This window comes from Rattus norvegicus, chromosome 4 (assembly GCF_036323735.1).
Source record: "Rattus norvegicus strain BN/NHsdMcwi chromosome 4, GRCr8, whole genome shotgun sequence".
In the NCBI taxonomy this organism is placed as follows: Eukaryota; Metazoa; Chordata; class Mammalia; order Rodentia; family Muridae; genus Rattus; species Rattus norvegicus.
The window spans coordinates 82577560-82593318 of record NC_086022.1 but is presented as its reverse complement, the minus strand read 5'-3'; the positions used below and the strand labels follow the sequence as shown (position 1 = coordinate 82593318).

Genomic DNA, 15759 nt, shown 5'->3' with positions numbered 1-15759 from the left:
CTAACGTGGTAAATAAAAGTCTGGTCACAATTTAGTTTTTCAATTTTAATATATTTTATTAGGGGCATGTTCAAAGTCTGCAATAGACAGCAACAAAGAAGAGAGCCAGAAAGTGGCTAGGGCTTCTGGCAAGATTTTTTTTTTTTTTTTTTTTTTTGCTTTTTTAATCCCCCTAAGGGAATGAATTGGTTTTCAGTGTTGAGACTCAAGCCATAGAGTTAAATTAGTGATAGAAAGAGGCTTGGGCAGCCTGAATTGGCCCTAGCCCAAGCTTTTGAAAGTGGAGAAGTAAAGTGCCTACAGAAACTTCAAACTCTAGGATGCGTAAAGTGGCATTCCCTTACCAAGCTACCAGTTATCAAAAATTCATTTATTTATACATATGTTTTTTTCAAACATCTACAGTCCAACTCTTCCTTCCCCTCCCCCCATTTTCAGTGTGGTTGATTAATCTCCCAGCTGTGGATGGGTTCAGGAAAAACAGACCTAAAAGACAGAGGAAAACAAAATAGAACAAAACGATGGTTACTAGCTAGGAAATGCATGCCAGGAAGGGCTCTTTCCAGCCATCCCAGGATTCTTGCCCTCACAACACACACACACACACACACACACCACATGCACACAAATCGATATTTAATCCTTACATCTGTTTACATTGCTAATAATAAATCATTAAGGGTTTGAAGTCAGGTTAGCAAGTTGAGACTTTAAAAGTGTTTTGCACCCTAGATTATTAATTAATTAACCCAGTTTATTAGACAGAGAAGGAGCACTTTAAATGAATTTATCAATAAAATGTGATCTAGGGTGTGTTATTGGGCTGTTGTTTTTTTTCCCCCTTCTTTTGTCTCCTCCCACATTCATTTATTTATTTGTTTTCCTTTCTGGGTTCTGTTCTGGTGACTTACCGTGAGAAACTGCAGCAACATGTGCGTGGGGGCGGGCTGATTGCTGTAAGAACCCAGCTCTTAACAGCAAAAGCTTGGGAATTACAGTGAAAGCTCAGACTTTATTCAGGGGTTTGCTCCCTACCGTCCCTTCGCCCTTCACTCCCTCAATCCCTCAGCAGCATTGGTGTGTGGGGACTGTGGCGGTTTTCAGGCCCCAGGCTCTGAGAACGGAGCAGGGTGTCCCGGCTGTGGCCAGAGCTGCGCGGCTCCTGGATGCGATTCGTCCTAAGCTCATAAATCAAACGCTTTCTATGAATGAGAATGTCATCAAAGAGATCAATTGCAGGAACACATGCACAAATAAAAATCCTCTTACGTATTTGCCGGGGATCCCCGTCCGAAAGCATTAAGTTAGAAGGCGTTTAGTCATAATTCATTTTTATTGCTCTTTTAAAACAACAGCTTTGCTGAGCCGCGGATGCCAAGAACAGCTCCGGGCCTCGGTTTGTCTCCTCCTCCCTCATTCTCTTTCCAGTAGAAGGGCCCTGAAAGAGGCACTTGGAGCCAAGCATGCCGCTTGCAGAGGATTATTTCACTCATGGTCCAAGCTCGCCTTTCACCCACTCTCCTGGGACTATTTAAAGACATTTTAGCTCGATTCCTGCGTGGGTCGCTGGCCTCCTTGCTGCTCAAAAGACCAAAGGTCTCTTACCCTGCACAGTGGCCTTCCTGATTCCTCCAGGGTGGGGGCTGGGAAAGAATCTGAGCTGCATAAGCCTAAAGGCTGCAAGCTAGGGGAGAGCCTCCTCGGGAAAGCAGGGAAAGCAGAGGCAAAGCCGGTGGTCATTAGGGCAAGGTCTGCGGAGGCCCCGAGCCAGCACCTCCGGTGGTGTCGGTGGGTCCAGTGTGTTTGTGATCCTGATGAAAACACCCCATGTTAGGGTGCCCAGAAAAACAGAGGTGGAGGAAGAAGGTTTCAGGGAGTGAGAACTAGCAGGAGGGCAGCGCAGGCCTGGGAGCAGCTTTCAGGCAGGCGTCCTGGAGCCAATAGGTTAATGCAAGGAGGCCCACAGAGGCCTGGCAAGTGGCAACGGGGAGAAGGAATGGACTGCCTTCTACTGAGAGAGGCCCTCATCTGCACTCAAAGCATCAAGCCTCTCTCGCCTCCTGTTCCTGAGTACAGGAGTCCCTTCTTTCCTCATAGCTGGAGGACTGCCCTTTCCAAAGAGCCTCCTCCAGGAGGTCCACCTTGCTTTTCTCTACTTGATGTTTCCTCTGAAACTGAAGCTAAGGCAGGAAGCTTCCCAGGTCTTGCTCCTCCCTTAACCATGCTTTGGGGTGAGCCAAGGGTCACGGAGAAATAGCATTCTCCAAATAATTGGGTTGGGGTAAAACGTTCAGTTGCCACTAAGGGGGATCGGGACATAGTCTGCTTAGGGTTTCCAGAAAGATGGTCAGGTTTGCAGGAGGCGGGGTTGAGAGGTGTGGGGGAGGGGACTTCTGTGTGTGGAGAACAAAACACAGAAGTCTGAAGACTTTGCACTCTTTTCCTACAGAGAAGGGGACCCCTAAACTCACACATACATTACGCTGTTAATTTCCTGTCTGATACAAGGCTTAGAGCAAAGTTTAGAGCAAAATCCGTACAGAACTGTCTGCAAGGTTTCTTAGGTGACCGCTGAATTTCACCCACTTAAGACTATGCCCGTTCTCAGGTTTGGCCTTTTCTTTCTCCAAGCCCAGAGTTGACATGGCATCTAATAGTAAACAACAATTACTGATACCATCAGCATCATTGTAGGACGACGTTGATGGAAAACAGGGCCCCTGTCCTGGGGTGATGCTCACATTTTTGCACGGGTCTCTCTGGGGAGTGACCTGCAGGTTCACACAAGCAGCTACACAGTCCGTTGGAAAGGGTCCCATCCACTCAGCCATCTGTCCACTGCCCCTCCCACCTGCCAGTTCTCAACTGCCCCCCCCCTCCACACAGGCAATAGGGGATGATGGGAAGAGGGGGCTCTCCTGCTTCTAACTTGCCCCTCCTGGAAGAGAGAAACGTGACGGGGGAAGGTCAGCATACTTTGTAGGAGTTGACTGTGATCTGGCCCTCTGAGGCCTATATTAAGAGTGAACAAGCTTCTGAGTCTCAAAGAGTCGGCAGATGGCCTGCAGCTCAGGCTCGGCCACGCCAGCCACGTCTGCTGGCGCCAACTCTCTCCTCTGCCTTCTACCCCTCAAACTCCAGCAGCAGAGTTGCTCCGAATCTTGCAGGCTACCACGAGCAAAGCTGACTGAGAAGGAGAAGGGAAGGAGGAGGGAGGGAGGGGGAGAGAGAGAGAGAGAGAGAGAGAGAGAGAGAGAGAGAGAGAGAGAGAGAGAGAACACTCGGCCTTTCCCAGAGAGCTAGGTTCCTAGGGCCGACCCCCTCCGCCCCCTACGGCCCCGGGGTCGAATTACTGAAGCTCCCATTGCTATGCCATTGGCCAGCAGGAATCAGGGAAGAGGGCTCTGAGACCCTCTGGATGAGGATAGAAGTTTCTTTTCTTGCTCTGGTCCCCAACACATTCACCCGGGTTCCTCCCAGTCAATCGTCTGCGCACGTCCCTCTACATTCCGAGGCTGGCGAGCCAGTGACGCAACCTCGCCCTAGGCGCCGCGATTCGGGACTCTGCTGGGGCTGGATCCTGGCGGCAGTCCCCGAGCTGAGGGCGTGGTGTTTGTTGGATTCCCACCCTTCCCACCCCGTGTGCTCCCAGCTCCGCCAGGGTCCTTGCGACCACGCAGAGATTTTCAGCCCACAAGATGCCGGCCACAAGACAGCCGGGAGGCCTCATCCCCTCTCACCTCTTGCCTGTTCAGTTCTCTCGGCTGGGTGGGGAAGGGGCCGCGGAGGGTGCCTCCCATCCCCCCCACTTCTGGAGGCGGAGGCGCGCAGAGCCGGGCGCGCGCAGAAGTCAGTCTCGGCTCCCTTTAGTCCCAATGCTCCAAGTCAGCTCCGGCAGCGGCCGTAGCTACCGCCGCGGCCCGGGCTGCCTGGGGGGGCGAGCGCGCGTCACCTACACTGAGGAGCGCCGGGGATTTAAATGCCACTGAAACGGTGATCCATCACCGCCGCCGCCGGTAAACTTTCGCAGGCGGCTCAGCCATTGGCTGACAGAGTCACGTGTCCTTCCCCTCGAGCCCTCCGCCTGCCCGCCCCGCCTCTTGCGCACTGTACATTCATATCATTTTTCTTCTCTGGTCCTATGGAGGAAGTGAGAAAGTTGGCACGGTCACCCAGGGCTTCGCAGGACCCAGTCACTCAGTGACAGATGGACAATGCAAGAATGAACTCCTTTCTGGAATACCCCATCCTTGGCAGTGGCGATTCTGGGACCTGCTCGGCGCGAGTTTACTCCTCTGACCATGGAATTACAACTTTCCAATCCTGCGCGGTCAGTGCCAACAGCTGCGGCGGCGACGACCGCTTCCTAGGGGGCAGGGGGGTGCAGATCACCTCGCCCCATCACCACCACCACCACCATCACCATCCCCAGCCGGCTACTTACCAGACTTCTGGGAACCTTGGGGTTTCTTATTCCCACTCGAGTTGTGGTCCAAGCTATGGCGCGCAGAACTTCAGTGCGCCTTATGGCCCCTATGGATTAAATCAGGAAGCAGACGTAAGTGGTGGGTACCCCCCGTGCGCTCCCGCTGTTTACTCTGGAAACCTCTCGTCTCCCATGGTCCAGCATCACCACCACCACCAGGGTTATGCTGGGGGCACAGTGGGCTCGCCCCAGTACATTCACCACTCATATGGACAAGAGCACCAGAGTCTGGCCCTGGCCACGTATAATAACTCCTTATCCCCTCTCCACGCCAGCCACCAAGAAGCCTGTCGTTCCCCTGCTTCAGAGACGTCTTCTCCAGCGCAGACCTTTGACTGGATGAAAGTTAAAAGAAACCCTCCCAAAACAGGTAAGTCCTGCCAGCTGGCAAACAAATGCTGTTCAGTTTTTGAAAGGGGCCGGTGCACCTAGTTTCCTAGGAAAATTAATGATTTTAAAAGATAGGTTCTTGCTTATGTCTAATGTCGTCTAGAGTTGTAGTGGGTGGTGTAGGGTGCCCAGGTGTGTTGAGGCAAAGGAGTTTCAAAGGGGCTGAGGTTTAAGTGGTCTAAAGGTAGATGGTGTGTGTGTGTGTGTGTGTGTGTGTGTGTGTGTGTGTGTGTGTGTGTGTTGGGGTGGGAGGTGGTAGTGGTGTCCTGTTAATATCTACAGGCTCCATTAATCACGAGCCTGATCACGCTAATGGCTGACTTCAGGTTAACACTTTACTTACAACATCGTTAGTCACTGGCGCTTCCTGATAGGGTTTGCGCTGAGCAGTTTACTGAATATTGCCTCAAGTTTGGGGTAAAGGTTTAAGAATGTTTATCTTTTCTCTCTTCCTCCTCTACCCTAGGGAAAGTTGGAGAGTATGGCTACGTGGGTCAACCCAACGCAGTGCGCACCAACTTCACCACCAAGCAGCTCACAGAGCTGGAGAAGGAGTTCCACTTCAACAAGTACCTAACAAGAGCCCGCAGGGTGGAGATAGCCGCGTCCCTGCAACTCAATGAGACCCAGGTGAAGATCTGGTTCCAGAATCGCCGCATGAAGCAGAAGAAGCGCGAGAAAGAGGGGCTCTTGCCCATTTCACCCGCCACCCCTCCTGGAAGCGATGAGAAAACTGAAGAATCATCTGAGAAATCCAGCTCCTCGCCCAGCGCCCCTTCTCCCGCATCATCTACCTCAGATACTCTGACTACCTCCCACTGAGGCTGCCCCAGCCCAACTCTGCAGCCCAGGCTTCTCCCTGGGCTGAGATTTCTTACCCAAAGCACATTCTTAGCTTATCTTCCTTTCTTTCCAGACTCTCTCTTCCTTTCTGGTCCCATCTGGGGAGCTCCTGGCTAAGATAAGATATTTCCAGAGAATTCTGGAGACTTGGTTGGAAGTTAACTCCTTATTCTATACCAGGTGCCCACATCAATTTCTGATGGTCCCCAACGCCCTTTCTTTACTGTCTTGAGATTTTTTTACACAACCTATGGTTCCTTTACTGTCCGTTGGAGAACAGTTCCCTTTGCCAACAGATATCTGCAGAAGGGAGGTGTCTCGCCTTTGTATCTATGTATTGTTCTGCTCCACCTGGCCTTTAAGTAGGACATAGAGGAGGGAGGGTGTCCAAAGGCTCATGAGGAAGAGATGCTCCATGTTTACACAATTCACCCCTTGATTGCTGGGTATGAATGCTTTCTCTTCAGAGATTTATCTTTATACACATTTCGTAGAAATATGTAAGTCACTAAATCAAACAGGGTGGACAAATTCTCAAAACTGGCACAGGCCATGTGTGATTATGGGTGAAAGGAGAAAACCTCTCTCATTCTGAGTCAGATACTTCAGAAGGTGGCCTTGGTTGGTTCTTTCAGAGTTTAGGCCTACAAAGCACAAGGTTCAGAACCTTTCCTGTGCCGAGTCTTCCCAAACTCTAACCAATTCTTCCTGCTTCTCTGGCCACCCTGCATTTAAAAAAGTTATGCTGGACTATTTGTAACCTAAAGGAATTCTTTTCAACCACCCTTTCTTTTCACAGTATCTTGTATCTTGGCTGGAGACAAGTGTATTTTCAGCTAATTGTTTGTTAATGTGATGTATGGCACAACGAATGTATATTTTGTGTGGTTCGTGAATAGTCTTCTGCATGTCGCACAATGTTTTGACCTCCCTGAAATAGCACACTGAGTTCTATCAGTTGTCCTTTGTGAGCCTAAGATAGTCCCCATTTCCTGTACAATCATGAGCAGCTCTGAGATCCTGGAGTGACGTGGTCCAGAGCAGAGTTTACGGGTCTTACTTAAGATGTCTGTAATAAAATATTCAAGTTTCAGGTATGCCTAAGCATCTTGCGTATTTGGCTGGGCTACAGTGTCTGCTTACATTGGCTCATTTCATGTGGGGAAGGGAGGGTAGTGTTCATTTTCAAAGAAGTAGGTTTCCCTCTGACATGAAGCTTGCAGCTTTCCCTAGAAGTACATTTTCACCCAACCAAAGTCTATTTAACGCACTGATTTTTTTTTTTTACAACAACAGCAACTCTCTTTATTATAGTCAGAGTTCAAAATGGAAAAAAAAAGTAAAGGAATATATGAAGGAGATCTCTTTTTGGAACACACATGGATACTTCCTGGGTCAAGTGCCAACCTTTTCACCTCCAACTGAATGTTGACATACACGTAAACACAGCCCCTTCCAAAGCTGAAAACTGTCTTCAGGCAGTCTTTCCTCACATTTGTGAACCCAGAGCAAATTCCCATTTAATCAGCTTCAGTACATAGCTGTGGTAAGGATGTCTCCGTTTCCTTTTTTGGATCGTCAGGCTGTGCTTCAATATATTCTACCTTTGAAATTGATGGTCTGTTTTCAGTAAAGCCCTGCCTCCTTCCCTATTCTTTGCATCAGCGTCCACCCCTCCCAGCAGTTCCTCACATCTCTGCCTCGCACACCTTATCCCTTCAGATTCAGCTTTCCTTTCATTGCCACCACGACTGTAATATTTCTGCATGTTTCTAACTCTGTGTCACATAACCTGGAAAGCAATTTACACTCTCTGTAGATTCAGACTGCTCCAGCTGAGCTTGGGAAAATCAAACCAAGCCTTTGTATATCCAAGTTATTTCTGATCGTGGCATGTGTCAGAGGAGAGGGAATCAACACATGACCAATGGCTTGTCAAGACCTTGTGACAATCTCCTATTATTTTTAACATGTTTCGGGGTTTAAGTGACATTTTCAGATCTTTCTTCCTGGTTGCTGCTAGGGATGGAGCTTAGGGCCTTGTATATTCTAGGTAAGTGTGGAACCAGAGAGCTGAATCCCCGTCCTCAGCTTTCACACGTATTTGAAGGTGCTGGTCTCTCAGGGCAGAGTGCATCACCAATACAGATGTATGACTTCCATTTCAGAGGGTGTTTTGAAAAGATGGGCTGGGGAGAAAAACCTACAAAGTATTATAATTTGCAGGCCTTCTAGAAGACTTCTGAGATTTCCTACACATCTCTGCTAAATGAGGAAGCCAGGACTTTGTGCAGGCAGTTGCTGCTTGCATATCAAGGGCACCGGGCATCCTCCCCTCAGCTGCTGGGTTTTGAGATTGCCTGAAAAGCTTCTAGTGGATGGCGAGAACTTCAAAGACACCACCCCTTTCTTTCATTTCCCTCGCCTGGCTATACTGTATCTTTTGTTTATTAGTGTAAGGCCACAAAGCAAAACAGATGGCTGGTTTTCAAATACTTTAATGTGTTAAAGTGTCATTTGCATACCACTGTCTTGATTTCAATATCTGAAAGCCGGTCCGACATGCTGGAATCCTGGAGATTCCAATCTTCAAGGTGCTGGTTTTAATGAAGCTGAGAGGGAAGAGGACCATAAATTATGCCTAAATATCCCTAGGCTTTCCTAGGTCATAGAATAAATCAGCTAACAAGTAATGCATTTAGGAGACATTAATACACCTTTCAACAAGAAAAACATTTGTATCTTTTTTAGCTGTCCCAATCGATTAAATCAAAGGCGCTTAACACATCCTATTTTAAGGTCTTTTCTGTTCTAGTCTCTGAGGGGCAGAGTTAGTGCCTTGAAAAATGACGGCAATGGCAACTGAAACAAAGTACATAGGGGAGACAGAAAATAACATTTTGTTGATACATTTTAAAATGAAACAAAGGTCTTAATCAGGGATCCCGGGTAATTGCAATATAATATTTTTTTCTTTAATTTTAATTTTTTTCCCACCTTCATCCAAAGTACTGGCAAAATCGAGGGTGTCCTCAAACTAGCCTGCCTTAGGTCTTGCTGTGACTGTGAAGTCTGCTATGGGCTCACCTTTGAGAGTTTACTTTTGGAGGCCATTCAGATGCAGCAATGTTTTCCTCTGGGGCAATCAGATTCAAACCGATCAATATTTACTCAGTCTGAAAGGGTTGTTGAAAAGGCTGCTAACAACAAACTGCTTAGCTGCTCACCCCTGTTTAATCTCAGGTTCACCGAAAGTTCAAGAAGAGATGAATGCAGTCGTGGGTCACTTTAGAAGGAGTCCCAGCAGTTTATCTGAGCGCTCAGCTAAAGGCAACAATTAGAGCTCCATCCCTCTTCGGGAGAGGGGCAACTTTCCTATTATTCTTTTGCTAAACAATGTTTACTAGAAACTTAAAACACTTTCCTCTTGCCTCTTAGTTCTTTTTTGGGGAAAGACAGACTCTTCCAGCTGCCCTTCCAGTGCGCCTCCTCCAGTTTTTCTGCCAATTCATTCAGGTTTCAAGTAAAACAAGTGGCAATGAATACCTTTAAAAATGTTAAGTCAGTCCGACCGGAAGAGTTCCGGTTTATCTCAGAAAACGAAACTCATTGGGTCACTAGCGCTAATCTTTGTGTAAGTGTGGGACAAGACCGAATTGAAATCCACTGCGCTGGAGGAATGCAGACAATCAGAGCCCCATTATCTGAGATGGCTGTTCAGACAGGAGTGGAGGGCAAAACCGACTTGTGTGGAAGAAAATCTTGGGCTAAAAAGCGAGCTTTAGTGATCTATGTCCTCCTAGAGCATAAACTGCAGAGAGAAGGGAGGGAGTCTGTGGGGAATGGTCTGTAGAAGATGCTGGACACTGAACCTAATTGCTACAGCTCTTCAGAGGTCAAAGTTCATGTAATCACTGCATAAATGCATACTAAATAGGGGCTCATTAAGCTTCCCTGATGGCTGAGCATGCCTGCGAAAAATGGTCACTGCTGCTTGCGTTTCTGCCTCAAGAATTCCTTAAAGCAGGAATTCTAGGCGTTCGAGTCTGATTTAGTATGCTGAGAGACAAGAGACCTTTCTGTTTTAAAAGAAAATTGAAGTCAGTGAATGGGCAGTATCCTTCTCTGCACTGGATAGGACAGTAAAAGACCTCTCATTCCTAGAAAAGCTTTCAGTACACACTGACCTAGCATGAACATGACCTAGCATGTCCATATCAGAGAAGCTGATCATTGGATGGTTAACCAGGTGACTCTCTGTACATCATGAGCTGGCTTGGTGTCTCACTGAAGCTCTGCCTTGTGCCTAGATGGCCGGAGCTGAATGAGAGCCATCTATGTATTTGCCAGGGAAAAAGAGCCCAGGGATAATTGATTTGAAGAAGAACCCTGATCAGTACCTAATTCCCAAACAAAAAACAGGGTAACTTAGAACCCATCCATGTTCAGCCTACTTCTAAGTTCTAGAATTCTAATTTTGATCTTTTATCCATTGTTTATTTTGTATGGTTTGTTTCATTTTAGATATTTTCACATTGGAACTACTGAATCTTTGAAAACAACCTTTAAATTGAATGTTTTCTATCATTTCTATCTAGTACAGTTTGGCCTTTTGCTCTTAAAGACATACAGCCTTAAAAAGCTCAGAGAGAGCATGTAAACACACACACACACACACACACACACACACACACACACACAATTTGTTTTTAAAACCCAAACTTGATAAGAATCATTGAAATAGCAGTTTTCTCCATCCAGAATTGGTCTTCATTAAATTGACCAGGTCTTCAAAATATACGGACCTTCACAATACAAGCCACATTGCAGGAAGTGTCCCAGCTCTGGATCTTCTGTTGGTTTCTGGTTTTGTTGTTTTCTTGTTGTCTTTGTCTCCTGACTTGTTCTGACCCATATTTCTTAATTTCTCTGTGACTCACTCACGTTCCTAAGACAAACTCCAAACTGAAACACCAACTCATAGATTCCTTGTGAGAGCTCTTGGCACCTTCATCTCATCCCCGTGGGGTCTTACTAATCTCTGATGGACATCAGGGGTTGTCAGTGTTCAGAGCTGAACTGGAGTCCTTGAAGAGGTAGTGCCCTATTTTTAATAACACCATTAAGTACAGCCAGCTTTAGATTGCAGGGCCACCAACCAAGTCAAAGTAGTTAGCCCCTAACTGCTTTTGCTTTGGGGGAGGGGATGAGGTGTGGGAGTGGATGTACAAGACAATCCAAAGCTCTAATTATATCTTATAAAATTCCCTTCAGATACTGTGCTTAGAATTTATTATTGGAAATAAAGACCAATGTTTCTTTTTGAACGTTTCTAGGCACAACTAAAACATTTGTATCCATTTTTCAAAAAAATTGAGTTATTCCGGTTAAAAACGTGCTGCGCAAAGCTAATCTATAAGAAGCAGATCCTCTCTGGTTTTCATTGTAGGCGTCCAGGGTTAATGGCTTAAAGGGAAAAATTACGCAACTGCTTGCTACACACACACACACACACACACACACACACACACACACACACACACACGAACATTTTTCTCTTTCAACTGAGATATTTTTAGCTGCGTTGTACATTTTACAAACTATGGCCTGCTTCGTGGTAAAGGACGAATCATCGCAGCACGGTAAAGGGGACCGGTTTAGAGTCGAGGAGGAGGAGGAGGAGGAGACGAGAGGAGGAGACAAGGAGACGCCACTTCTCTTCTCCTCCTCTTCCCACAATCTTACAGAGTAGCTGTGATGTTGCTCTGGTCAAGTTTGAAAGAGGACTTTCCATTCTGAGAAGCAAATGGGCTCGCTCCTTCAGGGCTTGGAGGGGACAGCTGTGTCAGCTCAGGCTCAGGTTTCCCAGCTGCGGGGGGGCCTCAGATTCCGCTTGGTCAGTGCGAGGTATAAGGAGGCGAAACCCGCTTTCCCCACCAGCCTCTGGGGCTCAGCCTCGAATTTCATTCCCTTCTCTGAGAGGTGCAAGCATCGCCCGGTGTCCCCTGGCTTCCTCTGCCTTTGCTAGCTTACTAGCTCTCTTGGGAGCTGATGGAAAGGGAGTGTTGGGCAACACACCTTTTGGGGCTGCTAGAGACCCAACTCTGTTCCAAGGGACAAAAGGGTTTTGGAGTTCTCTTAACAACACAACTCTGCTTTCAAGTACTGTTGATATATCTTTTTCTTGATATATGTAATCTGAGGGCTTCTCCACCAAGACCCAGGAGAAAGAAGGACCTAGAGATTCCTCTCCTCAGAAGGAAACCAGGTCAAAGGCCCAGTGAGCTAGCTACCTTCATGGATCCATCCCTTTAAGGCTGGAGAGGAGGGTGGCTTACCTTTCAGCTCCAGTGAGTCTCATTCTGTAACTCCACCTCTTTCAGTCAGTTTAGCCTGAACTAGGGGGATGGGGATGGGTGTGGGGATGAGGTGATGGGTAGAGTTCCAAACATCAGGCTTCTCTTTTCTTCTGGATAGTCTCCAGTATGTTGGTCTGGCCTGGAACTCAGCAAAGGACCTGGAATCTCTGATCCTCCTTTCTCCAGCTTCCCAGTGCTGGGATTACAAGCCCTGCCATACCCCATCTCCCAGGACTTCCTGTGTGCTTAGGGAGTGTTCTGCTCAACTCCTAAACATAAGTGATTCTGGAGAGCCACCTTGTTGCTCCCACTGCCACAGATGAATCAAACTCTAGCACAGATCTTTTCCTCCAGTCTTAACTCCACCCCCAACCTACTTTCAAACACCTAACTGGGATGTGAACTAGGTTATCCACAATGCTAGTCTTGACTCTCCACATGGAGCGCAGGCTTCTTGAGGGTATAGCTCTGGTAACTTGGAGCACCATTGACTCTTTCTAAACAAGAGAACGCTGGGTTATGGGGCTGGAGCACTGGCTGCTCTTCCAGAGAACCCTGATTCAGTTCCCAGCACCCACATGGTCTGTCTCTAACTCTAGTTCTCACACCCTCCCACAGGCAAATGCAGGCAAAATACCAATGGACATAAAATAATTATAAATAAATTTCTGGGCAGCAGCAATTCACACCTTTAAGCATAGCACCCTTTACTTTTTAGGCAGGTGGGTCTCTGTGAGTTTGAGGCCAGTCTGGACTACAGAGTGAGTTCCAGGACAGCCAAGGCCTACACAGAGAAACCCTGTCTCAAAACAAAACAAAACAAAACAAAACAAAACAAAACAAAACAAAGGAAAGTCTCAGCTACAATGTGACATCCTTGATTCAAGTATGCATTGTGCAGGGATCAAACTCAGGGTAAACAGCAAATCCAACACCTTAAACTTTCACAATTTCTTTGTTGTATTGTTCTGAGCCAATACATTCCTAATATGAAATCTACAAGGCATTATTGTTAATTATATATGCTGTTTTACCGAAGAACCCCGGGATTTATTCCATTGTCAAAGAGCAATGTATGCCTTTTTGCAGACCTTCTCTACTTTTTCCTGTGTTCTTTCTCCACCGCCGCCTGTCACTACTGCTCCAGTCCCATTCTATGAGATCAAGGTTTAGCTTCTACTTATGAGTGTGATTTTTGCCTATAAACCTATTTTTTCTTTTTCTCACAGCATAGACTTAGAGAGAGGGAGTAGGAGTTGAACCCAAGGCCTCACACGAGTGCCCGCTCACTGAGCTATATCTCTGGCTCTCAGATTCTTAAGTTATAAAATAACTAATTTTTTTGTTAATGTTTAGGTTGTCTTATCCAATTTGTGTGGATTTTCAATTTCTTAAAATTCCGAGTTAGGATGGTTCTGAGCCAAGCCCTATACTAAATACTTTGCAAGCACAAACTCGTATAATCTTCACTTAACCCCAAGAAGAAGGTACTTTTATTGTTTTGATTTTACAGATAAGAGTAAGGAGTGGTCCAGGATGTTAAGTAACTCATTTTCTGAATCCAGAATGCCATCTCCACTAACTTTGCTATGTGCTTCTTTGCAGAATTATCCAAATGAAGTGATATAAATCCTTTACAAAAACTATATTATGTTATTATTTTTAAGACCATGTTTTCCTAAGCTATCTTTTGTTGTTGTTGTTGTTGTTGTTGTTGTTGTCGTCGTCGTCGTCGTCGTTGTTATTTCAGACAAGATCTCTCTATGTAGCCCTGGCTATCCTGGAACTTGCTATGTAGACCATGATGGCTTCAAACTCATGGAGACCCTCCTGCCTCTGCCTGCCAGTGCTGGGATTAAAGATGTGTGTCTTGGCTATGGCTATCTTTAAAAAGTGAAGAAATTGGGGCTCACAACATGTTAGCAGCAAGAATAGTAATAAAGATATTTACTCACATCTCCAAATTACCATTAAACCTTTAGTAAAATGATAAGCAAAAATTAATTAAAGCTGAGGACCTGATGTCCCTGTAAAAGTGACAGTTGTCCAAGCCTGATGGCCTGAGTTCAGAGACCTGGGACCTATAGCTAGACTTGGTGGCACAGGCCCGTAATCCCAGCACTCCTAAGATGAGATGTGAGGCAGAGACAAGAGAATCTTCCAGAAGTTTTGGACAGGCTGGCTTAGAGTACACAGAACAGTGACAAATGACACAAGAGGCCCTGCTTCCAAAATAAGACGCTGAGCACCACACCAGAGGTTGTCCTCTGACCTCCTCACCTGCACCACCACTCGGGTGCACCCTTACACACGAACATCACACACACACACACACACACACACACACATACACTTTTAAAAACTAATTGCATGATAGAAATGCTAGGAATCACTACAGTAATCATAGCAATTACAGTAGTAACTAAATATTAAAGGAAAGGTCTAAAAGTTATTAAGAATAAACACATAAACAAGCAGATTTTGGTGAGACCTTTTGTCAGATCTTACAAGACACCGGCCAATTTTACTTTGCTTCTTCCATTCCAGAATTTAAAACTTTACCTGTGTGCACGCGTATATGTGGGGTACGGTATGTGCACACATGTGTGTTCAGGTGCACTCGCCAGTGTGTGTTTGTGTGGAGGGCAGAGGTGGGCTTCAGTCTTCTTTCTCTATTGCTCGTCACCCTATCTTTTGAGGTAGGGTCTCTCACTGAACCTGGAGCTCATGCTTTTGGCTTGACCGGATGGATGGTGTATGAGCTCTGGGGTTCCTGTCTTTGTATCCCTGCTTCCCAGAAATGCTGTTACAGCGGGGTATTGCTAAGCCCGGCTTTTATGTGGTGCTGGGGCTCTGAGCTCAGATCTTCACTTCACCCACCAAGCCATCTTCCAGCTCTGTTTCAGAACATTTAAAACCTATTTTTCTAGGTGAGGCAGAGACAACGTCTCGAGAGTCAAGCTCCTTCCTTGCCTTGCCCAAGCTACTCACACTGCATGCCAGCAACTCAGTTCCTGTTTAATTCACACACCATGGAAGTTGAGGGGATTCTGGCTTCACTGGTGAGAGACTTGGGCTAAGAGATTGTGCAAAGTCAGCATGAGGCAGGTTAAGGCAGTGTCCCTGTGGGAACACACCTGGCTGTGTTAGACTTAGGAGACAACTGAATGGAAACTTTTCTGCCCTCCAGAAATATGCTGTTAGCGGCAAAAGCAAACGAGGTCTCCTCCTAATATCACAAGATGGAGGACGATCTTGAAGCAAGAATGGTACTTTATTCTAAGCCTTTATTATCCTAAATTTGATAACAAAGACTGAGATTCTAAAGGCTTAAAGAGGAAGCAAAACCGAGGTATTATTTATCCTGATACAAAGTAACAACCCCTTAGCAAGTGTTGGCTGCCTTTGGAGATTCACACAAATGCCTTACCTGGCCTCCCTCGTGCACCATCAAGGGCACTGGGGCAAGGCTTGTCACCAACTGGCCTCTCTGTGTGATTGAAGAGAAAGAGGGGGTAGGCAACTGCCACCAGCACCTTTTTGTTTGTAGCTGTGGGAAACACTGGATGTGTCCCGAGCTTATCATGTGCTAAACCTGCAGGCATAAAAGAGTGTCATTCTCCTCTGGTTGCTTCCCATCTTTGGCCAAAAGTTGAGAAGTCCGTTTTGTTCCATTCTTGG

The 15759-nt window shown here is 46.5% G+C and overlaps 1 protein-coding gene and 1 long non-coding RNA gene across 3 annotated transcripts; one reads left to right on the top strand and one right to left on the bottom strand.

The window, feature by feature from the left end:
* Nucleotides 1-405: 405 nt before the first annotated feature.
* Nucleotides 406-3904, bottom strand: Hotairm1 (Hoxa transcript antisense RNA, myeloid-specific 1). Its single transcript, NR_132646.1, has 2 exons — nucleotides 3741-3904; nucleotides 406-486 (listed from the first exon to the last, which is right to left on the bottom strand). It is a non-coding gene; the product is annotated as a Hoxa transcript antisense RNA, myeloid-specific 1 (long non-coding RNA).
* Nucleotides 3905-4109: 205 nt separating this feature from the next.
* Nucleotides 4110-6814, top strand: Hoxa1 (homeobox A1). Of its 2 annotated transcripts, NM_001309364.2 has the most exons (3): nucleotides 4110-4558; nucleotides 4762-4856; nucleotides 5343-6814. In NM_001309364.2, exons 1-2 carry the CDS (start codon nucleotides 4208-4210, stop codon nucleotides 4819-4821), a joined length of 411 nt encoding a protein of 136 aa, NP_001296293.1. In that variant the 5' UTR covers nucleotides 4110-4207; the 3' UTR covers nucleotides 4822-4856; nucleotides 5343-6814. The 2 variants fall into 2 exon arrangements, with proteins under 2 accessions (NP_001296293.1, NP_037207.2); NM_013075.3 differs by having other exon boundaries at nucleotides 4110-4856.
* The last annotated feature ends 8945 nt before the right edge of the window (nucleotides 6815-15759 follow it).

Excerpts from the sequence above, each read along its gene's own strand:
- Hoxa1 (NM_013075.3), top strand. The coding sequence starts at position 4,208 with ATGGACAATGCAAGAATGAACTCCTTTCTGGAATACCCCATCCTTGGC. Across the intron at positions 4,857-5,342 it reads AAGAAACCCTCCCAAAACAG|GGAAAGTTGGAGAGTATGGC; the intron begins GTAAGTCCTGCC and ends CCTCTACCCTAG.